The sequence below is a fragment of the Moschus berezovskii genome, chromosome 1 (genome assembly GCF_049115385.1).
Source record: "Moschus berezovskii isolate FMDL1 chromosome 1, NW_MosBer_1.0, whole genome shotgun sequence".
Taxonomy (NCBI): Eukaryota; Metazoa; Chordata; class Mammalia; order Artiodactyla; family Moschidae; genus Moschus; species Moschus berezovskii.
Genome location: NC_142460.1, coordinates 74,310,416 through 74,335,348, shown reverse-complemented (window position 1 = coordinate 74,335,348; position 24,933 = coordinate 74,310,416). Strand labels below are relative to the sequence as shown.

General features: G+C 35.1%; 1 protein-coding gene across 2 annotated transcripts in view; it reads left to right on the top strand.

Annotated features, from left to right (window-relative positions):
* The window catches only part of CIP2A (cellular inhibitor of PP2A), a 29,725-nt gene extending 5,044 nt beyond the window's left edge, over nt 1-24,681 (top strand). For both annotated transcript variants that reach the window (XM_055420703.2, XM_055420780.2), the window contains 17 exons: nt 283-379; nt 1,653-1,775; nt 1,923-2,068; nt 2,444-2,519; nt 5,611-5,829; nt 7,236-7,395; nt 8,653-8,794; nt 10,115-10,214; nt 11,661-11,779; nt 13,665-13,860; nt 14,541-14,615; nt 14,710-14,820; nt 16,193-16,389; nt 18,888-19,001; nt 19,249-19,331; nt 20,677-20,816; nt 22,026-24,681. In XM_055420703.2, the coding sequence (XP_055276678.2) occupies nt 283-379; nt 1,653-1,775; nt 1,923-2,068; nt 2,444-2,519; nt 5,611-5,829; nt 7,236-7,395; nt 8,653-8,794; nt 10,115-10,214; nt 11,661-11,779; nt 13,665-13,860; nt 14,541-14,615; nt 14,710-14,820; nt 16,193-16,389; nt 18,888-19,001; nt 19,249-19,331; nt 20,677-20,816; nt 22,026-22,196 (2,269 nt within the window). In that variant the 3' untranslated portion in view covers nt 22,197-24,681. The remainder of the gene's footprint in view (nt 1-282; nt 380-1,652; nt 1,776-1,922; nt 2,069-2,443; nt 2,520-5,610; nt 5,830-7,235; nt 7,396-8,652; nt 8,795-10,114; nt 10,215-11,660; nt 11,780-13,664; nt 13,861-14,540; nt 14,616-14,709; nt 14,821-16,192; nt 16,390-18,887; nt 19,002-19,248; nt 19,332-20,676; nt 20,817-22,025) is intronic.
* Nucleotides 24,682-24,933: the final 252 nt, after the last annotated feature.

Sequence of the window (24,933 nt, the reverse complement as noted above, 5' to 3'; positions counted from 1 at the left end):
AAATTATGTTTATATTTAATCTTCTTGAAAGAATATACTGGTGAGATAGCATATGAGTACTCTGACAATTATTTCTATATTTTATGCTGGATTGAGTAGGATCATTTAGTTTCAAAACATGAAATAAATGATCAATACTATTCAACTTGGCAGTCTTCACATGTTAATCAGATTTTTCTTTTTGCTTATAAAAAGGAAGGAATTTAAATGTGTAAATGATCGTTTTTGAGTAATTTAGAAGGAGCTTAATATTTTTATCTTTTATTATTTTTATTGAAACAGTCAATCTTCTGAAGATGAGTTGACAATGCCTTGTCTAGGATTATTGGCAAATCTTTGCCGGCACAATCTTTCTGTTCAAACACACATAAAGACTTTGGTAAGACGTTTCTAAAATGTTTGTTTTGTTTTGTGGTAGGCTCACTTTTTTCTTTAAAAAGAAATTTAACAAGAATTTGTGTTGTCTAGTTGACTCACCAGAGTTAACAAAGCATCAGGTTGATGTAAATAACTTGAAGTACACTAGCTTTCATATATGTTTAATTAAGACGAGTTAATACAAATGTTAATTTAAATACTAGAAGTTTTTCTTCTGTAGCATCTCATTATTTGTCGTGTTGAATAATATAATAAATGCTGAATTTTGTGCTAATAGAGGGGAGACATGCTATTGGCAGTTGCATTTACCTCAGTCTTGTATTTCTACACAATCAATTACAACTTTCCCAAAAAGATTTATAAGTGCCTAGCATCATTACTAGAGAAGGCAATGGCAACCCACTCTAGTACTCTTGCCTGGTAAATTCCATGGACGGAGGAGCCTGGTAGGCTGCAGTCCATGGGGTCGCAAAGAGTCAGACATGACTGAGCGACTTCGCTTTCACTTTTCACTTTCATGCATTGGTGAAGGAAGGGCAACCCACTCCAGTGTTCTTGCCTGGAGAATCCCAGGGACGGCAGAGTCTGGTGGGCTGCCCTCTGTGGGGTCACACAGAGTCGGACACAACTGAAACAACTTAGCAGCAGCAGCATTACCAGTACTTGTGAGAAGTGAAGGAACTCAAATGAGGTTATCTGAACCACTGTTGCTGCTGCTGCTAAGTCGCTTCAGTTCGCTTCAGTCATGTCCGAATCTATGCGACCCCATAGACAGCAGCCCACCAGGCTCTGCCATCCCTGGGATTCTCCAGGCAAGAACACTGGAGTGGGTTGCCATTTCCTTAGAAATATATTAAATCAGGAAAGTTCATTGATTCTTTAAGTTGCTTTATGAATAGTTCCCTTGCTATGCAATATTCAGTATTATTTGTTTAGTTTTAAATTTAACAGTATCTCATTTGTTCATGTGCTGGATTTTTCTGACCTCATCCTGTTTTGTTGGTGGAGATTATTTTGAGCCATGAAACTGTTTGAGAAAGGTAAACATTTGCTCATAAACGCAAACTACACACTGCTCTTTACTCAGATTGTCCCTGTTCATACTACTGTAAGCAGTTTGTGAAAGTACCGTCTTACACCTTGAATTATCTCTAAGTTGATAATAATATTTAATGACAGTTAACCTATTCTGTGCAAGATATACTTTCTAAAACAAAATGTAAGGCTCATAATTTTTTCATTCTAATCTATTTTTAATTTTTTTTCTTCCTCAGAATAATGTGAAATCTTTTTATCGAACTCTTATAAGCTTCTTGGCCCATAGTAGTTTAACTGTGGTTGTGTTTGCACTTTCAATATTATCCAGTTTGACATTAAACGAAGAGGTTGGGGAAAAGGTAAAAATTTTTTTGCAATTTATGAAACTAATCCTAAAGTTTATATTCTCTGATAATTTAAAAGTTATTGAGACTCTCTGAGTTTTAGTGTGGTGTCAACTTAAACTTTTTTTTCGTATAATATCCTTTTCCTGATTTGTTTTTAAGCTGTTCCATGCTCGAAATATTCATCAGACATTTCAGCTAATATTTAATATTCTCATAAATGGGGATGGCACACTGACCAGAAAGTATTCAGTTGATCTACTGGTGGATCTTCTTAAGAATCCGAAAATTGCTGATTATCTTACCAGGTATGGCTATCTGACAAATTTGGGACTTTTTTTAAACCAAAATGTATTTGTAATAAATAAAACTGCCTTTTTACACTTAGTAAACTTGGACTCTACTGATTCACAGTAGACTAAAATCAGATTGTTTTCATGTGCTTTATGTTCCCATTCTTTTTGTTTTTCTGACTTGAAATGTGAAAGTATAACAAGGGTATGTGTGTATTTTTTACTTTGTCTTAGGTAAATAAGGTTGTGCCATTCTCCAGAATATACATATCTTGATTAATCTGTGCAAAACCAGTTTTACATCTGAACAGTATGATTATCTTATATATAAATCCTTTTAATGTATCAATTTCATACTTATCATTTGATATGTTTTTATTTTAAACCTAGGTATGAGCACTTTTCTTCATGTCTTAATCAAGTATTAGGTCTTCTTAATGGAAAGGATCCTGATTCTTCTTCAAAGGTATATATAGCTTTTTGTTTTTAAAGTTTTTAAAAACTACAATATGCAGAAAAATCTAAGTGCACAGATCTCTGAATCTTTGCAAAATGAACACAGCCATGTAACCAAGACCTCAAGCAAGAAACCAGATACTACCAATGTTTAGAACCCTCCTTGAATCCTCATAAACTGGCATAATCCTTTTGGGAAACTGTTTTCATGGTGCCTGTTGAACACATGTAAACCCTATGACACAGATACCACTCCCATCTACATAGTTGAGAGAGATGTCAGTAAGCTCACAAAAGATGTAGAAAGTGTTCAATGGAAAATGAAAGTTTAAAACTGGTACTGTTTACTGATTTTTTTAAATGCAGATGCCTAGGGGATAAACCCAACAAAACATGTACAAGGCCTCTACTCTGAGATTACAAAACATTAATAGAAAAAACCTAAATAAACACAGATATAGCAAGTTCATAGATTGGACGAGTTTACCATATTAGGTCAGTCAGAATTATAGCAAGCTTTAGGTTTTTTTTGTTTTTGGTGTATATGGAAATTGAGGAGTTGATTATGAACTCTATATGGATATGTAAGAGTCTAAAAATAGCTATGACTGTTGTGAAAAATGAACAAAGCTAGAGGGCTTATAGTACCAGATATTAAAGCGTAATGCAAAGCCCCAGTAACTAAATAGTGCAGTATTGCCATAACAATGAACAGCCAGCTCAGTGGAATAGAGTACAGTGCAGAACAAGCCCACAGAATACAGCCTCCTGATTGATAACTGTATACTCCTAAAAATATGATCATTGCAGTAAATGATACTGGTCAATTGAGTATCCATATGGGGAAAAGCGGGATTTTAACCCTTACCTCACACCAGATGCAAAAATCAGTCATAAAGATTGTAGCTCTCAATGTGGAAGGAAAATAGTGAACTTTAAAAAGAAACACCTAGCAGAATATCTGCATAGCCTTGGGATGAAGATTTTCTTAAACAGAAAACAAAAACATGAACTATGTAGGAAAATGTTGGTAAGTTAGATTACATTAAAATTAAGAACTTTTCTGTTCCTGAGAAGGCCACTAATAATTTAAAGAGTGAAAAAGTTGCTCAGCTTTATTAATCTTCAGGGAAATGCAGATTTAAATGGTAATACAATACCATTACACACCCACCAGATGGTTAAAATTTAAAATAGTGTACTGTCAAGCATAGATGATAATGTAAAGAATGTTGAAATACTCATGGGCTGAAAATTGGTGCAACCTTTTATGAAAACTGGTATTATCTAACTAGGATACATGTATAAACTATGACCCAGCAATTCCACTCTTTGATTTATCTCAGAGTTGAATACGTGTGTTCACCATGTACAAAACGCAGCAGTGTTCTTAACGATAGCCAGGAATTGTAAACAACCTAAATGCCAACAACAGTGGAATGGGCAAATAAACTGTGGTATGTTTATACACTGGAATACTATTCAGCAATGAGAATGTGTGAGGTGCAGCTGCATGTGAAAATATAAATGAATCTCACTAACATAATGCTAAGCTAAAACAAATTTAAAGTGTACACTGTAAGATTGTATTTATATATAAAGTTCCATGTGAGTTTTTTATATAAAATGGCAAGCTGATTGAAAATTTTATATGGAAATACAAAGATCCAAGAATAGCTAAGGTAAAATTAGTGTCTGGTGTCAAAAATCTGATGTCAGAGTAGTGATTGAGGCATTGTCTGGGAGAGGACTCAAGGGAATTCAGGAGTTTTGATGGAATTCTCGTGATCTAGTTGCTAGTTACTCAGGTAATTCACTTTGGGGAAAACATCTAACTTTCCATTAGCTATTGATGTTTTTATTTCCCTCTATGTTACACTTATAGAGAAATTGTAAATGACGGTATTTGCTTCTATGTGCAGTACATAACGGAGAAGGCAATGGCAAGCCACTCCAGTTCTCTTGCCTGGAGAATCCCACGGATGGAGGAGCCTGGTGGGCCGCAATCCGTGGGGTCGCTAAGGGTCGGACACAACTGAGCGACTTCACGTTCACTTTTCACTTTCACACATTGGAGAAGGAAATGGCAACCCACTCCAGTGTTCTTGCCTGGAGAATCCCAGGGAAGGGGGAGCCTGGTGGGCTTCCATCTATGGGGTCACACACAGTCGGACACGACTGAAGTGACTTAGCAGCAGCAGCAGTACATAATCTCTGATAAGGTAAATAAGAAACCGGTGATAGTGTCTGTTGCTTCCAGGGAATGTTAGGTAGAGGTCAGGTCAGTACCTTTGACTTTGGAACCAAGTGAATGTATTATCTATTCAAAAACAAGTACTACAATTTGTATTTAAAAGAAAATAAGTCAAAGAGTTTATCATTTGTAACGGAGTAAATGCTAATAAGTTGAATTCTATTAAAATCAGACACTGTCAGGTTGATTAAAACACAAATCCCTATTGTATATCATTTACAAGGAACAGATAAAGGTGAAAATAAGTACACAAAGACATAGCAATACTTTTTTTTTTAAATAATAAGTTGGTAGTATGTTAAATAAGGTAGAATTTAACTTAATAGCTAATAAACAAGTTGATGTGGGATGCTCTGTAATGGCATAAGGCTCAGTTATGAAGCACAGAAGAAATGTGGTAGCCCAGGGAAGCAGGCTGAGGCGCGTATTGCCAGCATTATGTAAACTGTGGAAATAGCCATCCTTAAAGTTTTTAAGCTTTGGGATGCCATTTTTAAATATTATCTTAAAGTATACTTTATAGCAGTTCATAAATCTTAGCATGAGACAACATGTTTGTGCTGAAGAAATATTAAGTACTGTGGAAGGTATATAACATTAGTTGAAGTTGCCCTTGAGTTCCCATAGTCCTCTTAACTAAAGTAACTACCATTAACAAGTTTATTTGTAACCTTCTGGAACCTAATGACATGTTTTGGGAAATAATACTCCAAGAAAAATGGGAAGCAACTTTTAATTTTTATTTTATTTTTTTAAACATAAATATTATTTCCAACTTCATCTTTTGGTTGCTTTGTGCATTGAAGTCTAATGATATAGACCTTAATGAAGACTTTATATTGCACAGGTTTTAGAATTACTTCTTGCCTTCTGTTCAGTGACTCAGCTGCGCCACGTGCTCACACAGACGATATTTGAACAACCTCCATCTGGCAGCACCATTCTGGGAACCCGTTCTAAGTGTTTAGAACCTACTGTAGCTCTGCTTCGTTGGTCAAGCCAACCTTTGGATGGATCAGAAAACTGTTCTATTTTAGCACTGGAGTTGTTCAAGGAAATATTTGAGGTACTAGAGTGACTAACAAATTGACTTTTCTGCTCTTATGATTCTCAGTAGACAGTTTTTTAAAATGTTTATTATAAATTTATAATAAATTTCCAATTCTTCATACCCTTTAGGAAAACTTAGCAATTACTGGACTCCCTGCCTCTAGTAGTAATTCCCTAGCTACTGAATTTCATTTTTCTGGCCAGGTCCCAAATATTAGTGAGACTTTTGTGTTTTCACTAAGTAACTTAATATATACTCCTTTCAGTATAATAAGTAAAGGTATGACTAAGATTTGTATGGTTTGTTTGTCTGTGACTGTACTTGGCAATAGTTATATTCTGTCTCTCCGTCTCAGTAGATACTGTCTGCTGTTTTTATTGAGTGGATATATATGAACATTGAATTAAGTCAGTCAGATGGAGTGGAACATGTCAGGTATTTAAGGATATAAACAAAAATCCTTTACTGTGAATTCCCTTATAGTATAGTTGGTTAGGGCTCTGCTCTTCTTCTGCAGGGGGCATGGGTTGAATCTGGGATCCAGAAACTGATCCCACATGCCATGCAGTGCAGGCTGAAAAAAAGTCCTTTTCATAGAGGCCATTAAATTCTGATAGATTTTATTATCTAGGTCATTGTGTTTCCCTCTGCTGTTTCCCTGTTTTTATACCCATTCTGTCTATACCAGCATTTTCCTAGAATGTTTACCCTCTCATGACTAGATTCTGTGCACAAATCAAAATGTGTATGAATGATTAAATATATTTGTTAAGGATTATCCACAAATTATTCTTTCTGTTTCATGTTGATCTTGACTTAACAATCAGTTTTAGCTTTGAAAAAGCCCTGTGAGATTCTTGATAGGAATTATTGTAGTGTTGATACCAGTGTCTCTTAGTTATTGTAATTGCATTTAGCATCTTGACAATATTTGTTTACAGTACATACTTAGAATAATTTTTAAGTCACAGAGTCCACTTTAAAGAGTCTTGTTTGAGACTGGTCCATTTGATAAAAAAGTTACCATAGCCCTCAAAACTGGATGAAAGGGTAGATTTTAAATAGAAGACACAGGTCAAGAATATCTGAAGTAATTACAATTGACTCTTGAACAGCATAGGTTTGAACTACTTGGGTCCACTTATATGTGGATTTTTTTTCCAATAGTAAATACTACAGTACTACACAGTGTGCAATGTTAGTTGAATCCATAGATGCAGAATCACAGATACAGGAGGCCAGGGCCAACTAGATTATACTCAGATTTTCGGCTACATGGTGAGGTTGGCACCCCCTAACCTTCACATTGTTCAAGGATCATCTGTATAAAAAATTTAAAGAGTGTTGCAGTTCAGTGGTGACTGTGCGTTCTGTGTTCTGTCTCTTTTTTTTTTAATCTTTGGTGGTGGTGAATTCTCCAGGATGTCATAGATACTGCTCACTGTTCCTCAGCTGACCGTTCTGTGACTCTTCTGCTGCCTGCAATCCTTGATCAGCTTCAGTTCACAGAACAAAATCTAGATGAAGCCCTAATAAGGAAAAAATGTGCAAGAATGGTCAAGGCCATTGAAGTTTTGTTAAATATCCTTCGGTTTAACCATGGAAACTAACTGCTTATGTTTTTTAGAATTTATTTTCTGCATCTTTACTGACTTTATGTCTTTATTTATAATTTTATACCTCTCATGCTTGAATCTGTAGAGAATTACTGAACACAAGTTTAAATTAAAGAACTGATACTCACAGAAGAGTCTCTTAGAAAAAGTTACCTAGACTTTTTTCCCATGTTTTTCTGTGTAAAACTTTCAGACATTTTCAGAAATGCTTTTTAAGTTTGGTTTGTACATTTTTTATCATAATTTGAGGTTAGTAGATACATAAATAACTACCCTGATATTCTCTTTTGATGCTGATTGCTGCCCCTGGACGATGTATGTTGTGATGGAGTATATTAGCGAAGAAGAATATATTGGTAGTTATTATTTTAGCTTAGTTTTTTAGCTTGTGTTTTACAAATTAACAGCTCCATAAATGTTTCAATAAACAGGACATCACACTTACTAATAAAAAAGATATCCTTATATTTCAGACCAGCAAGAATGTAGTCAATTTTGTCCTGCCCTATAGCAAACTCAGCATCTTTTTAATTTCTTCTCTGAGCTGCTCCTTAATTTTCTTCTTTCTCAATGGCAGTGTGTATTAAAATCATCTGGAGAACATTGAAAAATACTGATGCTTGACTCCTGCTTCCAGAAACTCTGATTCAGTTAAAATAATGTGGAACCTTGGGATGTGAAGGCATGTTTGTGACTGTTTAAACTATCCAGGTGATTCTAACATGCAGCCAAAGTTGAAAACCATTGCTGTAAAGGCAGGATTATTTTGCTTGACCTTGAGATAGTCTCTAAAATATTTAGGCCTCCTCTCATTGAATAGTACCAAACTTAACCCCTTTTTAATAATAGATATTCAAATTAACTTAGAGAAATTGAGAAAAAACAAATGAGAAAATAACTTCCCTTATTTCAACAAGTATTTATTGACCCATTGTGAAACCTGTTAATAAAAAACTAACATCCAGTGAAAAGCAGATCCTTTCTCTGTTTTACTTTTGAGTCAGAAACTTTGGTGGCAGCCCCATCTCTTGTGACTTATCAGTCATTTAAATGGCTCTGAGCTCCTAAATTCCTCATCTGTCGTTGAGCCAATGTAGCAACAATTACACCAAATTGCAGTGACAAGAATAATTTGTTTGAAATCATCCTAAATGCTGTAAAGTGCTATTCAAATATAAGGGGTTTTTTTGAGAATCTTTTGTTTTTCTTAACAAAACTTAACCTCTGTGTGGAGATGACACTCTAAAAATGCATGTTGCAAAAATTCTCACTACTATCAAGTGTACCACTCTGATAGAACAACAGTTTACATATGGCAAGATTGATATGGGCTTTGGAACAAAGGTAGCAGATTCTGAATTATGGTGAGTATATGAAATACAAATGGCAAAATGGTAAGTCCAAACTTAATAAAAATCAAAAGATGTAGTGATTCGTTTTAGAGGATCATCCTTGGGTATGTTCTATTAACTCAAGATATAGAAGAGAATTAAAAATAGATTCATAATGAATTTTTTTTAATTCATTTAAGTCATAGATCACGTGCTTCTGAACAGAGATATTAATATCTGTGATTTGTTTTTCATTGTTTAGGTTTGTCTTGTTTTAATTTATTGTGATTATCTACAAGCCTTTTATGCTTCAGTGCATTTTTTTTCTAGAGTTCCTTCCTGACTTTGACTCAGTAATTATTTTATATTTATTTAATTTTATATTTTGAATGACAAAGCATGAAAAAAACAGTTCATTTTTATTTCAAAAAAACCAATCATTGCTGAAAGTTTCTAGTAATAAAGACAACTCTTCTTTAGCATGTTAAGGCTTACAGTTAAATGTGGATTTTCACTGATAGTAATGAGATGATTTTATCTCTGTCCTCCCCTGTGAATTAAGTTCATCTAACAAGTGTTTATTGAGGACCCACTGAATGCTAAACACTATAATTTGTTCCAATTTTCATAAATGTCATAATTGTCAGTAATTGTACTTCTCAAGAATAACAATGATCTCTTTTTACTTTTTTGTACTCCTTTTCAGTTATAAAAGGCTGTGAAAAACAGCTTAGTATGATTTGTTCAGTAAATGTTAGATACTCTACATTGCTGAAGGTTGCCATCTTAGGCTTCCCAGGTGGGGCTAGTGATAAAGAACCCACCTGCCAGTGCAGAAGATGTTAGAGATACCGGTTCAATCCCTGAGTCTGGAAGATCCCCTGGAGGAGGTCACGGCAGCCCACTCCAGTATTCTTGCCTAGAGAATCTCATGGACAGAAGAGCCTCATGGGCTGCAGCCACAGGGTCACAAAGAGTTGGACACAACTGAAACGACAACACCCATGCACGCAGAATTGCCCTCTACTGTTAATATTCTAGTGACAAAACTAAGAATTAAATGAGTCCTGTTGCTAATACTGCTAGTAATTTCAAGCAAAAGTTGAAACATGTTGGTATTTGAGATTAGAAGAAGAAACACTGTCTAAACTTAAACTGTTAATACCAGTTCTCTTTGGATCCTGGGTTATAAGAATGTTGGTCTCTGATATTTTTAAATCTCATGACAAAGAGTGGTTAATCTTGAGGTTTAAGAACAAAGGTTTTGGGTTTTTATTTTCTTTAGACTTATGGACAGAAATAGCTGTAAGCAATTTTTGAGTTATCTAAGTTAAATATGACTTATTTTTAAAGCAAGCTTGCTGCTGATGTGATTTTGAAAACTCTTGATTTGATGAACAAACTTAAACAGTTGGTTCCTGGTATGGAAGTAAGCTTCTACAAAATCCTTCAGGTGAGTACTCTTAAAATATTGAAGTTGATTTATATATAAATGTTTCCTAATATATGTTTCTGTTTTAATATTCTTAATCTTTAGAAGATTAATGTTTTTCTTAAAACTGGCCATTGGGAAAAATTTGAAAATAGTTAATTGATATAATATTCTCACTACAGTTATTTTGTAGAGTTTCACAAGGATTAAACCTAAGTGCTTCTGATTCTGAAGTATGGGATATTCATGGTGGCCATGCTTCCACAGCCTTTTCCTTTCTTGTATCGTATTTCTGGTTTCTTCATTTGTTTCTATTGACTTTATGGTAGGCAGGAGTGGTATTTATTTTGGAGTGTTTGTTTTTGGTTAAGGTTGATGAGGTAGAATATTAAGGCAGGAAGAAGACATCTGGAAGTAAAGGACTTGATTGTGAGTGATTATTTGATAGGTGTGCAGAAAGTAGCTAACTCACCGACTTTATTGACCATAGTAGCTAAACACAAGTTCTAGATGTTTTCCTTGATAGCCGCAAAATTTGGCTTATAACAGATATTTACAAACGTGTGAAATAAGTTACTATAATAACACAAATGTCTCCAGTGCCTGTGTAGACAGGGTAGAAGCCAAAACTGGAACCTACTTGTATACTTTGAGAGCATGGGGCTTAAAAGATGGGGTTCAGATTTTGACTCCACCGTTTTTTAGTTACAGACTTGAGCAAGTTACTTCACCTCTGTGAGCTCCTTTTCTTGGCTACAAAGTAAAAATAATGATCCCCCTTCATGGAGGAGATATGAAGGGTTGCCATGAGGGTTTTGGAGGTAAAAGCCATCTCCTATGGTTCTGTGGCATTAGATTATATTTGAGTACCTATAAAACACTTAACATTTTAAAATGTTGATAATTTTAAAGAATTTATATTGTCATATTTTTCTCTGTTAGCAACTTACACAAATTTTAAATTGAGTCACACTGATTTTATGTCAATAAAAATTTTTTCACAATAGATGATTTGAGGCTTAAAGTACTAATGAAAATGTTTACTGATATGAAGGATTTATACTTTAAAGTATAATTGTTTCATTCACTAAATTAAAATATTTTATGAAATTAATTTGAATTTTATTTTTTTACTTTAATTTGGAAATGATTTACCATTTTTCTTCTAGCCAGTTTTTCTTTTAAAAGGTAGCTAGAAAGAAACAGTAACTCAAAACATCAATCAGTTGTAGATGATATTTTAAATAAATCAAAATATTTAAGACATGATTTTCTTAGGCACAGTAAAAGCATTCAAAACCTCTGCCAGATTTTTTTAAAATAACATTAGGTAAAGACTAATAAATACATTCAGACATCAGATAGAAATACTTTTGAATTTGCCTAGAATTTTTATGATTTAGGTCTATTTATTCACCTTACTCTGAAAGACCTGACTTTTTATTTTCTGGTTTCTGATTTGCATAGGATCCTCGCCTGATTACTCCCTTGGCTTTTGCTTTAACATCAGATAATAGAGAACAAGTGCAGTCTGGATTGGGAATATTATTGGAAGCTTCTCCACTGCCAGATTTTCCTGCATTAGTGTGAGTTATAATCATTTGCAGTGTATCTCTTGTGGTGCTAGACTATCCTGCCAGTTTCTTTAATACTCTTCAGTATGGACAAATTGGAAAATTAGTGAATTGAAGACTTCATTGTAATAGTAATTCTTCAAATAAAACCTTCGCTTAAAAATTTTTTTTATTTCAACTAATCAGAAGACCAGATGTATACTCATTTAGAAAATAGCTAGATCCATTCAGGTGATTAAATTTATTGTTCAGATTCTATACCTGTCTCAACACTTCTATTTAATGCAATAGCTTCTGTTCTTAGCTTCAGTTCAGTTCAGTCGCTCAGTCGTGTCCAACTCTTTGGGACCCCATGAATCACAGCACGCCAGGCCTCCCTGTCCATCACCAACTTCCAAAGTTCACTCAAACTCATGTCCATCAAGTCAGTGATGCCATCCAGCCATCTCATTCTCTGTCGTCCCCTTCTCCTCCCGCCCCCAATCCCTCCCAGCATCAGAGTCTTTTCCAGTGAGTCAACTTGTCGCATGAGGTGGCCAAAGTATTGCAGTTTCAGCTTCAGCATCAGTCCTTCCAATGAACATCCAGGATTGATCTCCTCCAGAATGGACTGGTTGGATCTCCTTGCAGTCCAAGGGGCTCTCAAGAGTCTTCTCCAGCACCACAGTTCAAAAGCATCAATTCTTCGGCAGTCAGCTTTCTTCACAGTCCAACTCTCACATCCATACATGACCACTGGAAAAACCATAGCCTTGACTAGACAGACCTTTGTTGGCAAAGTAATGTCTCTGCTTTTTAATATGCCATTTAGGTTGGTCATAACTTTCCTTCCAAGGAGCAAGCGTTTCTTAATTTCATGGCTGCAATCAGCATTCTGAGTGATTTTGGAGCCCAAAAAAATAAAGTCTGACACTGTTTTTCCATCTATTTCCCATGAAGTGATGGGACCAGATGCCATCTTTGTTTTCTGAATGTTGAGCTTCAAGCCAACTTTTTCACTCTCCTCTTTTCATCAAGAGGTTTTTGAGTTCCTCTTCACTTTCTGCCATAAGGGTGGTGTCATCTGCATATCTGAGGTTATTGATATTTCTCCTGGCAGTCTTGATTCCAGCTTGTGCTTCTTCCAGCCAGGCATTTCACATGATGTACTCTGCATGTAAGTTAAATTAGCAGGGTGACAATATACAACCTTGACATACTCCTTTTTCTATTTGGAACCAGTCTGTTGTTACATGTCCAGTTCTAACTGTTGCTTCCTGACCTGCTTACATCCTACCAATTTAGTTTCTCCATAGAAAGAGCTTTTCCTTCCCAGCTGTTTGAGTGCTAAATCTGAGTATTGCTTTCATTGACTAGATCTCGGTCATTTACCATGGAAAGGATTCCTAAAGAAAAATTCTGTTGTTAAAGAAGGTGGGATAATGGCCAGACAGAATTATCTACTGTACTCATCAGTTTCAGCCATTGAGATGATATTTTCAGAAGCAGGGGCAAGATAGTGGTCAGGTTGGTAAGAATAATATTGAGTGAGAAAAGGGAAGTGTGAAGGAAAACTAAAGGCCAGGTGTTATTGCCCATGGTTAGAAGAATGTTCTTACCAATACCAATAACTTTAATTTTTACATATGACTCATATTCACAAACTAGTTCTAGAGGCTCCAAACCAGAGGTGGAGTTGTCATTGTAAAGGGTTGCAAGTAGAAAAGTTTTCCTCTGGCAGATTTTGGATATTTCCCCAAAATCTGCCTCATTATAGAGTCCAAGATTATTTCGGAAATATTTGAAGACTTAATTCTCAGAAGACCCATTCTAAATGAGTCCCTAATTCTATACTAACTCTGCCTTTTGCTCTATTTTCATATAATTATTTCTCTTTTTTATTTTGATTCCCGCTCAGACTTGGAGAAAGTATAGCAGCAAACAATGCCTATAGACAACAGGAAACAGAACATATGCCTAGAAGAGTGCCTTTGCAATCATTAAATCACAGTTTTTCAACGTCAGTAAAATGTTTAACTCCTCCACTTTTGAAAGATAGAGTTCCTGGATTGAACATTGAGGACTTAATAGAGAAACTTCAGTCTGGAGTTGTGGTGAGTGATAAATAGCCATGAAAAGTGGGATTCTGCCTGGTACGTACCAACTAAAGTGAAAGTGAAAATCGCTCATTCGTGTCCAACTCTTTGCGACCCCATGGACTATACAGTCCATAGAATTCTCTAAGCCAGAATACTGGAGTGGGTAGCTTTTCCCTTCTCCAGGGGATCTTCCCAACCTAGAGATCAAACCCAGGTCTCCTACATTGCAGGCAGATTCTTTACCAGCTGAGCCACAACATACCAACTAAATATCAACTCTTATTATAACATTTACTTAAACAACTTTAGATACAGATTTGATCATTGAAACGTTATTTAATATAAAAAGTAGCAATATTGTGGAAAGTTTGGAAAGAGGAAAAACTCAGTCATAAAACTCCCAACATTTTAATACAGCTATCAATTTTCCATTCGTCTTCCCAAACCAGCCTACCTTCCTACCCCACCCCCCACCATCACCCCCAGTTTAAATGTACTTTAAATTCCCACAAGCAGAACACCAAGATATTATTCTGCAATAGTCAGGTTAATGAATTGTTTGTGACCTGCCTCATATGACATCCCTTTTTTCCCTTTGTTAATGTGTTTCAATTATTTGGTTTTAGTAGGTGTTTATTTACTTTTTTTATTGAGTGCTAATGATTTCTGATTTTTTTTTATTTTATTAAATCCAGGTAAAGGATCAGATTAATGATGTGAGAATATCTGACATAATGGATGTGTATGAGATGAAATTATCCACATTAGCTGTAAGTACAACCTTATTTTAATTATGTGTATCAAGTAAACCCTAAGAGATATTTTCCAGCAAATGAAGAAGATTTACGGTATGTTTTCTTACAGTCCAAAGAAAGCAGGCTACAGGATCTCTTAGAAGCAAAAGCTCTAGCCCTTGCACAGGCTGATAGACTGATTGCTCAGTATCGCTGTCAAAGAACTCAAGCTGAGACTGAGGTGTGTACAATATAAAGACATCTGATTAGTAGAAAACTAAATAAATACAAAATATTAGTTTTACCTTCATTACTCTGATTGAAATAAGTTATCCTTAGCATTTAGCACAACTACTTCCTCTGTCTTAAAACTATCTCCCCTTTAATTTTGGTTACACGGTTCTTTTTTCTACTTTAATGTATATTCTTTTCCTAAATCTTTTTTTATCTACCCACCCTTTTATCTACCCACCTGAGTGGGATTATGTTCTAAGCTCTTTTCCTTTATTTAGGTGATTCATGGTTTCTACTCATTACCAGAATGTTAATTCACCAAATTTTATATGCTGAGCCAGATCCTTTTCCTTAAGCACTAGGTATCTTATGTGTAGCTCCAATTAAATACACAGCAAATACTTCAGACTCAGAACCAGTAATGAACTCATCACCCTCCCTTTTTAAAAAATTTATTCTTTCTTATGTATTCCCTGTACTGTTCTTAGAGTTTTCCAAACAAGAAATCTGGAAATCACAGTTTACCTTCTACAGTTAGTTTCATCATGTTCAGCTGATTCTCCTTTCTTCATAATACTTTTTGCCTTGTCTCTGTTCTTATGGCTATTTGTTACAGGCCAGGTCGTTTTTATTTTTCACATGAGTGACAACAGAGCCTCTAATTAGTCTTCCTACTTCAGTCTAGTGCCCTCCTCTCATCTGCCCTCTACATACAGTCACTGGCTGTGTTTGGATCTGCCCATCCTCTTTCCTCTTCCTTCACAGTCACACCTGAGGCAGTACTTTGATCCTATTGCTCCTCTGCCGAATATCCTTCAGTGTCTTACCTTTTAGCTCAGAAGAGAATTTGAATTCCTAAGAACTCACTGCACAGGGATTTCAACTACTTCTCATTCCCCATCTCCTTGCACTTCTTTGCATTCTTTCCAGTCAAATACATTAGATTGCTTTGCAGTTTCTGAAAGTTGACATACTTTTATGTTTTCCTGCCCTTGCACTTGCTCTTCTGTATCTGGAATACCTTTTCCTCTCTTCTCTGTTTTTTAATAATCCTTTAGATTATTAAATCTATTAAATAAATTAAATCTATTAAAAGCTTCCTCCATTTCCCAGGAAGCTTTTCTCTGGTCTTCTGGTTCCCACACTTTTGGTGACCCTTCCTCCCCATGCTGCCTTCTTTACAGTACTTCTCACACCATGTGAAAATTGTATGACCCCACTGTCACCCTTGATGATGTTCGAGAGGAAAATTTTTCCTCGGTCACTCTAGACTGGCCTAATAATTGACAATAAACAGATTCATTTCATTAATTTTTTAAATTATAGAAACTGAGCATATTATATAAATGATAGTAGAAAAGTATTCCATTTTCTTTTAGGCTCGGACACTTGCTAATATGTTGAGAGAAGTTGAAAGAAAAAACGAAGAGCTTGCTGTGTTGCTGAAGTCACAGCAGGTTGAATCAGAAAGAGCCCAGAGTGATATTGAGCATCTCTTTCAACATAATAGGAAGTTAGAGTCTGTGGCTGAAGAACACGAAGTTCTGACAAAATCCTACATGGAACTTCTTCAGAGGTAAATTAATAAAGTAAAAATTTCTGTTTAAATTTAGAATGAACACACAGCATTTCTCTTCTCTGTCCTTGAAGTTCTTTTCTGAACATTCGTATGTTCTAATAATACTATTAATATAAGATAGGTAGTTAGCAAGAAACTTACATCATAGTGAAATGAAATATTGCTTACTCAAATTCAGTACCACAGTTGGAAACAGAATATAAGTGTCTCTTTCCAGTTTCATTTATGCAGTCATCAGTCGTCTGGGATGTTAGCACCACAAGGACAAGTTTCCCCTGTTTTATTTCCTGACAGATCTCTAGAGCCTAGAATAGTGCTTGATACATGGTTTGGCACTGCATAAGTAATTGTTGAATGACCTTAGTTGTCACTATTCATACTAGGTTGAACCATATGAATTGGCCATTTCTGCAGATCAAAAGTGGTTGAATATTAACAGTTGTCATATCACCAGCCTAATAGCATAGAAATTTGGATGTTAGTGTTTAACTCACCTTGGAATTTGTAGGCAGTATTTTTCTTTAAAGTCCTTGAGTGTAGTTTATATGTATGACTGTGTCTGCAGGATAAATTCTTGTAGGTGAATTGCTGGTTTAAAGGGTATGTGCTTTTAAATTTTTGATTGATTGTCCAGTTTACCTTCAGAAAGGCTATGCCAATGCCAGTTTATACATTCACTAACAAAGTATGAGATTGATTATTCCCCCCCTTGTCACTTTTTATCTTTTAAGCCAGTTTTAACATGCGAATTATAAGGAAGACCAGTAATAGTTATTTATTTCTGCCAAACAAAAATTACACTCTGGTTAACTTGGTTCTTGTTTTTCTTTATATATACTTTAAGATAGGTTAAGACTTGAAAATATGTCCTTCTTTCTCTGGTATTAATATACAGATACAGAAAAATTTAACTTTACAAGTTCTGTATGCTTATTTTATTTTTTTAACTTTTTTTTTTTTTCTTAAGGAAGCTAATGTTTCTTTTTATTTTTGCCTCACTGTGCAGCATGCAGGATCTAGTTCCCTGACCAGGAATTGAACCAGTGCCCCCTGCATTGAAAGCACAGGTTCTTTACCACTGTGCCACCTGGGAAGCCCTTATTTTATTTGTCCATCAATAAAAATGAAGGGTGGAAAATGTATAGCATCTACAAAATTTGTGAGGACATGGTGATTTTTAAATAGGATATTCTCCCCCAGCAACTTTTAGTCTGATTATTTGAGGCAGTCCTGATAAAGTGGACTATTAGTTTTCAGTTAGGGTGTAAGAGAAAGTAGGCAGTGGTTCAAGAGAAAATAGGCTTTCTAGGATTTGCTTATGTTCCAGATAGTGAGGGGTGGGCCAGGAAGTGAAACTCCAGCCTTGAGGGGCCAGGTGGATAACAAATGAAGCTGGCTGGTAAAGTTTATTTGTAATGGTAGGGATATCTCACAGAGAAGGCACTGGCAACCCACTCCAGTACTCTTGCCTGGAAAATCTCATGGATAGAGGAGCCTGGTAGGCTGCAGTCCATCGGGTCGCTAAGAGTCGGACATGGCTGAGCGACTTCACTTTCACTTTTCACTTTCATTCACTGGAGAGGGAAATGGCAACCTACTCCAGTGTTTTTACCTGGAGAATCCCAGGGACGGGGGAGCTGCCGTCTATGGGGTCTAGGGATGATGGGCTGCTGTCTATGGGGTCGCACAAAGTCGGACACGACTGACGTGACGGAGCAGCAGGGATATCTCAAGGCATTCAAATTCAGAATTTCACAGACTCTCTGTGAGATAAATAAAACTTCTGTTGGCCACATTTGGCCAATGGCACCATTTTATCCTCTGAAAGGACATTTTATGCTTAAGATAGTTGGGTGTCAAAGTATCACTTTGGAAAGGATTTTTTATATGTTTACCTAAAATGGCAACCCACTCCGGTGTTCTTGCCTGGAGAATCCCAGGGACGGGGGAGCCTGGTGGGCTTCCGTCTATGGGGTCACACAGAGTCGGACACGACTGAAGTGACTTGGCAGCAGCAGCAACAGGTAAATATGATGCAGAACTATAAAGAGGCAAGAGAAATTTAAAATCTTCAACCACTTAATTCATTAATTTGATGTTTTTCCTTTAACATGTGTTATGCCCAACAGGCTAGTGATGATAGGTGTAAGTTTAATTTTTTTTGTTTTTAATCCCTTATCCTTTAATAGAAATTGTTTCAGTTTCTGGACTTGACTATAAAGAAAAAGACATGTATTTTATATTAATAGCAAATTTTGTAGTGCAGCATTCACATGTTTCCATTTCATAGTAATTTTTCACCTCTTCAGTCAGCCAAAACATATCTTTATTGTCTTTTAGAGTTAACCTAACTCTGTTTATGTGTTGCTTGTTCACATAGCATTCCTCCTCTTCCTGCAGTGTATGCAATTTAGTCAGAAGAGGTAGTAAAGAAGACACTCGGTTTCTTTTTCTCTGTGTTTTCCTCTACTAAAAATATCTCCTTGTCTCTTCAGGAATGAAACTGCTGAAAAAAAGAACAAAGATTTACAGGTCACTTGTGATTCTTTAAATAAACAAATTGAGACTGTGAAAAAGCTGAATGAGTCACTCAAGCAACAAAATGAAAAGTAAAATTTACAGTTTTTTATTTTAATTACTTGGATTTTTCAAAAACAAAATGGTTCCCTATATATAGAACATTGTTTTTTATATATAAAATTAATAGAATTATTACTTATAGATATAAAGTACATATTTGGCAGAACTTAAGAGTGATTACTAGCCTTAGAAATTTCCTCTTAAAATACTTGTTGGAGAGAAAAAGAAATTATATGGTTCACTAATGTTTTCTTCTGTACTGTCTTATAACTTCAGAACTATTGCCCAATTGATAGAGAAAGAAGAACAGAGAAAAGAAGTACAGAACCAACTAGTAGACAGAGAATGTAAGCTAGCAAGTAAGTAGCTTGTTTAATAAATTGTCTATATTTTAATAAATCTTATGTTGGAAGAAAATCAAAGCATAAGTGGTTTTTAGTTTGCTGTTTCATTTTCTACTTCTCTCATTTTTTTTAATCCTTAAATCATATCTTAAAAGTTCTCCTTTTCTTGCCACAAAGCAGTTTAGTTAGACTAAAAAAGCAATACATTTTTTCTGAAATCAGGAGTTATAGGAAATGATTGGCCTTTTTAAAATAAAAAAAATTTTAAAGAAAATAACAGCAGGTGGCAGTGCTAGCTTCTTAATGGTAGTAACTCTAAAGAGATAGACAAAAATGTTTTTGTTCTGACTCACTTACCTTAAAGCACAGACATCTACCTATATAATTGTTCATAATTTTCTCTTGCCCTTTCTTTTATAACCCTTAAACTCTATAAGGATTATCCTTCCCCTCATACAGTTCAGTTCAGTTGCTCAGTCATGTCCGACTCTTTGCGACCCCATTAATCACAGCACACCAGGCCTCCCTGTCCATCACCAACTCCCAGAATTCACTCAGACTCATGTCCATCGAGTCGGTGATGCCATCCAGCCATCTCACTTCTCCTCCCACCCCCAACCCCTTCCAGCATCAGAGTCTTTTCCAGTGAGTCAACTCGTTGCATGAGGTGGCTGAAGTATTGGAGCTTCAGCTTTAGCATCAGTCCTTCCAATGAACACCCAGGACCGATCTCCTTTAGAATGGACTGGTTGGACCTCCTTGCAGTCCGAGGGACTCTCAAGAGTCTTCTCCAGCACCACAGTTCAAAAGCATCAATTCTTCAGCGATCAGCTTTCTTCACAGTCCAACTCTCACATCCATACATGACCACTATATATTATATTTAGAACAGAGGAAGAGGGAAAGACATAGACAATTTAGCATTATCTGTAGAATCCTGGGATTCCCTTGTAGCTCAGTTGGTAAAGAATCTGCCTGCAACACAGGAGACCTGGGTTCACTGCCTGGGTTGGGAAGATCCCATAGAGAAGAAAATGCAAACCAACTCCAGTATTGCCTGGAGAATCTCATGGACCAGAGGAACCTGGCAGGCTACTGTGGAGTCGTAAGAGTTGGACACAATTTAGCGACTAAACCACCACCATAGAATCCTGACAGGAGAAAAGTTTCATGATTTTTTTTAATTCATCAAATGCTATATAACTTATGTGTGGAAAGGTGTTTCTTCTTCTTTGTAATTATCTGTCTTTTATAATAGCTTCTAAACCTTTTCAGGATAATGTCAGTATAGGACCTTTGAGTATAAAGTTGACTGTTTGTTTTAAGACCTTTGAGTATAAAGCTGACTGTTTGCTTTAAGACCTAGAACAAAAAATAAAAATACAGGAAGAAAAGATTAAAGTCTTACAAAGAGAAAAAGAAGACAAAGAGGAAACCATTGGTGTCCTTAGAAAAGAATTAAATAGGACAGATCAGATAAGAAAAGAATTGAGCATTAAGGTAAGAATCTATTGCATTCTCATTTTCAGTGAAATTATAAAGTCTTATTTTTTGAAAAAGGTAAATCTGTATAAATTAGTGTTCTGTTTCTTAAGTAATTTTGCCTAGAAGATACCAGAAGCTCAAATTGATTTGACAGTTGTTTGTTATGAGGGCTCTCACAGTGTGAAAACTTGTATTTTCTAAAATTGTTACACATTGATTAAATGTATACCGTGTTCCAGCACTTGCTGCTTTCAAGAGGGCAAACAATACAGAAAGAGGTTCTCAGTTCATAATGTCACATACAGATAGCTACCTGTATAAATCTATATAACTGCATCTCTTTGCTTGCAAGGATGGTGATAATAATAGAAATTTGTATATATGTAAAATTTCATAATTTGCAAGGGACTCTGAAATATTTTTGCTTAATCTTCCTCACTTTAACAAATATACTAATATATAAGTATTTATAAATATTTTCATCCTACAAATGAAACTGAATCTTAAGTTACTTGCTCAAGGTTGTCACATAGCTATGTGAAATAGTAGGCATATAGTCTAAGTTCATTATTCTTTCTACATTATCATGAATGCTTGAGTGTGGGCTATTTAGGTGGCTCAGACAGGAAAGAATCTGCCTGGAATGCAGGAGACACAGGTTCAATCCCTGGATCGGGAAGATTCCCTGGAGAAGGGAGTGGCTACCCAGTCCAGTATTCTTGCCTGGAAAATCCCACGGACAAAGGAGCCTAGCAGGCTACAGTCCATGGAGTCACAAAGAGTCACACACAACTGAGTGACTAACAATTTCATTGAGTGTGATAGCTATGAATAATGCTTTCTGGACCGTCTACTACAAGGAAGATGAGAACAGACCAAGATTAAAAAGACCGAACAACTACAGAATATAAGTGACAGGAGAGGCATACAATTTAGCTTTAATATGTTTATCTTAATAGTAATTCTAAATAGTAATATGTAGTATTTTCTGCAGAAGTCCAGGCTTAAAAAGACGAATTATGTCTTCCCAATTTATTTATTATTGTTTAATAGTTACAGATCTTAAACTTACCATATAATTGTTAAGTAAAGCAATTACATTAATGTGCCTTGATATTGTTGTCGTACAAATAAAACATAAGGACATCTTAAAGCAGGTTTCTGTGAAGAGAAAACATGCTAAGTTGTTTCCTTCAATTTCTCTCTACCACCCCCTTTTTTCAGGCTTCCTCCCTGGAAGTTCAAAAGGCTCAATTAGAAGGTCGTTTGGAAGAGAAAGAGTCCCTGGTAAAACTTCAGCAAGAGGAGTTAAACAAACATTCTCATATGATAGCAATGATCCACAGTCTAAGTGGTGGGAAAATAAATCCAGAAACTGTGAATCTCAGTATATAGACACTATGTGTTTATCTACTGGCAGGGTGGGGGAAGAAAGCTAATCTGTGACTCCAAAACAAGAGCAAATTATTATCTAAGTATTAATTTAGTAAAGAACCTGATCTGACATGTGTTTTTATTTGGTCTTAAATTTTTACTTCCTGTTTCTATATTTTACTGCTTAAAACTTGTTTAGTTCTTCAAAATATTCTTCTTAACCTTCATTATTTTTTCTAAGGTTTTTTTTTTTTTCCTTTTCCTTAGTTGCTTTCCATTGTCTTCTGTTTGTTTATTCTCTTCTGTTTGTGATTAGATTTTCAAAATCAGGCATCAGTGAACTTTTCCTTCTCATTTTATTGAAATATAATTGACACATAGCACTGTATAAATTTAAGATATCAATATAATAATTTGCGTTATGAACTGATGACCATAATAGATTTAGTGAGCATCCATTATCTTATATAAAAACAACATTAAAGAAATAGAAAAGTTGTTTTTCGTTGTGAAGAGAATTCTTAGATTTACTGTCTTAACTTTAATATGTAAGTTAAAGAAAGCAGTGTAAATTCTCTTTATCATGCTGTATGTTACATCAAGTACTTACTTACCTACAGCTGGAAATGTGTACCCTTTAATCACCTTCATCTGAGTCTCCCTTCACCCCATTCAGTGAATTTAAAATAACTTTATTACTGCATTTAAAATTTAGTAAGATACATGGCGTAAGTTCTAAATTTTTAAAAAATACAGTGAATATTTTCAGAAATAATGTACAAAAATTTAAAAATAGCTGTTGTATTAAGTGACTATGTTGTCACATAAAAACCTGTAGTAACAGAATTATTTATGGATATCTTTAGTTTTATTCTTTAAAATGTTAGATGTTTGCCCACCGGTATCATTTTCAGTCATTTACGAATTTCTTATTAGTAACATACAGATAACTTGGATTCTACCTTTGCCACATATTCAGAAATTTATTTGTTAATTCTGACGTGAATTTCATTTAATATATCATCTTTTATTGAAATAGTTTTATATTAGGCCATTTAATTTTAAAGCATAACTTTATCCTCATTCATGTATTACTTTTATACAAGGGAATTTTTTAGTACTTTATTTTGAATGTTTTAAGTAGTCTTTAAGAAGAATTTGTATATTTGTACTTTGGTTGATTTTATTGCTATGCTATTACAACCATAGACTTTACTTGGTGTATTCCTCACTATTTGTATCTCTATTTGACTTAGGTAAACTTAGATTTACTTCTGTTTTTTAACCATGGTATATCTGAATTTATATTTAGAAAATACATTTTTTTTTTTGTAATTCACTAGTTAAAAAGAGTCGGACATGACTGATTGACTGAACTGAGTTACGCTAAACTATCTAATAAGTTTCATATATTTGTATGCATTTTGTATAGTTCTGAAAATTTTTCAAAAAGGACCACGTCATATGTTACATTTTAAATTGCTACACTTTCCTTAAGGGGCATATTCTGTTCAAGATACTGAGCCTAGCCCAGTGCTACCCAGTAGAATTTTTTGTGATGATGGAAATGTTCTTTGTCTGCACTATACAGTACTGTAGTCTTTAGGCACTTGTGGTTAATGAGCACTTAAAATGTGTCTAGTACAGTGGAAGAATTGAATTCTTAATTTTATTTAATTTTAATTGATTGTAACTTTAATTTCCATCCAGTTGCACCGTTCAGATCTAGTCCATTCTTGCAAGTATGCGTTTATTTAAGCCACTCAATTTGCCTATTCTTAAAAACCTGTGTAGGCAGAGACTGCACATATTTTTCAACCTTTTTTTAATACAATAGTTTTAATCTGTTAATTTCTTCTCTCTGAAGAAAAAAGCCCATATTTCAGACTTAACGGTGAGTACTAATTGTCATCCATCTTCATTTCTGTTTTTTCCTAGTCTTTCTGTCTCTTGTAGCATCTTTCATATTCCTATTGTTTGTCTTAACCTTAGTACTTTTTTTTTTTTTTTTTGCTTTTTGGTTCTGTGTACCTCAATCAAAAACCAAAGTGTGTGTGTATATGTCTGAATATGTTCTTCTTTTGTAAAAATAAAATTAATAATATTAATTTATTTTAAGCAAACTTGAGTCTCTAGTCAGTTTTACAAATGATTCCTATGTGCATCTGTCCATTTTCTAATGGAGAATACAAGTAAATAAATACATCATATTGGAGTTATTCATATTTAAGAATTTTGCTATGAAGTTTGAATTCAAGTATACATTAACACAATTCCTTGTAACCATTTACATTTGTTACTTGAACAAGTAGAGTTTTCTTAAAATTTGGCTGGTTGGAGTTTATACTAAACTGTCACCCATTTAATGTCAGGGCAAAAAATAAGTCATTAAAACCTAATGCTCGGTTTTAGAGAAACGTCAGATTGGTGTCCTTTTCTTTTCATTTATCGTGTGCTGCAAAACCTAGTTGTGTTGAAAATATAATGAGGTTCTGTCTTGAGCTAGGACTGTTCATTAAATGAAAGTGTAACAATTTCAACTTCTGCTTAAGGCTTATTGTTACATTTTGTTACCTCTAATCCTGGGTGTTCATTGGAAAGACTGATGCTAAAGCTGAAACTGCAATACTTTGGCCACCTCATGCGACGAGTTGACTCACTGGAAAAGACTGATGCTGGGAGGGATTGGGGGCGGGGGAGAAGGGGACGACAGAGAATGAGATGGCTGGATGGCATCACCGACTCTGTGGACATGAGT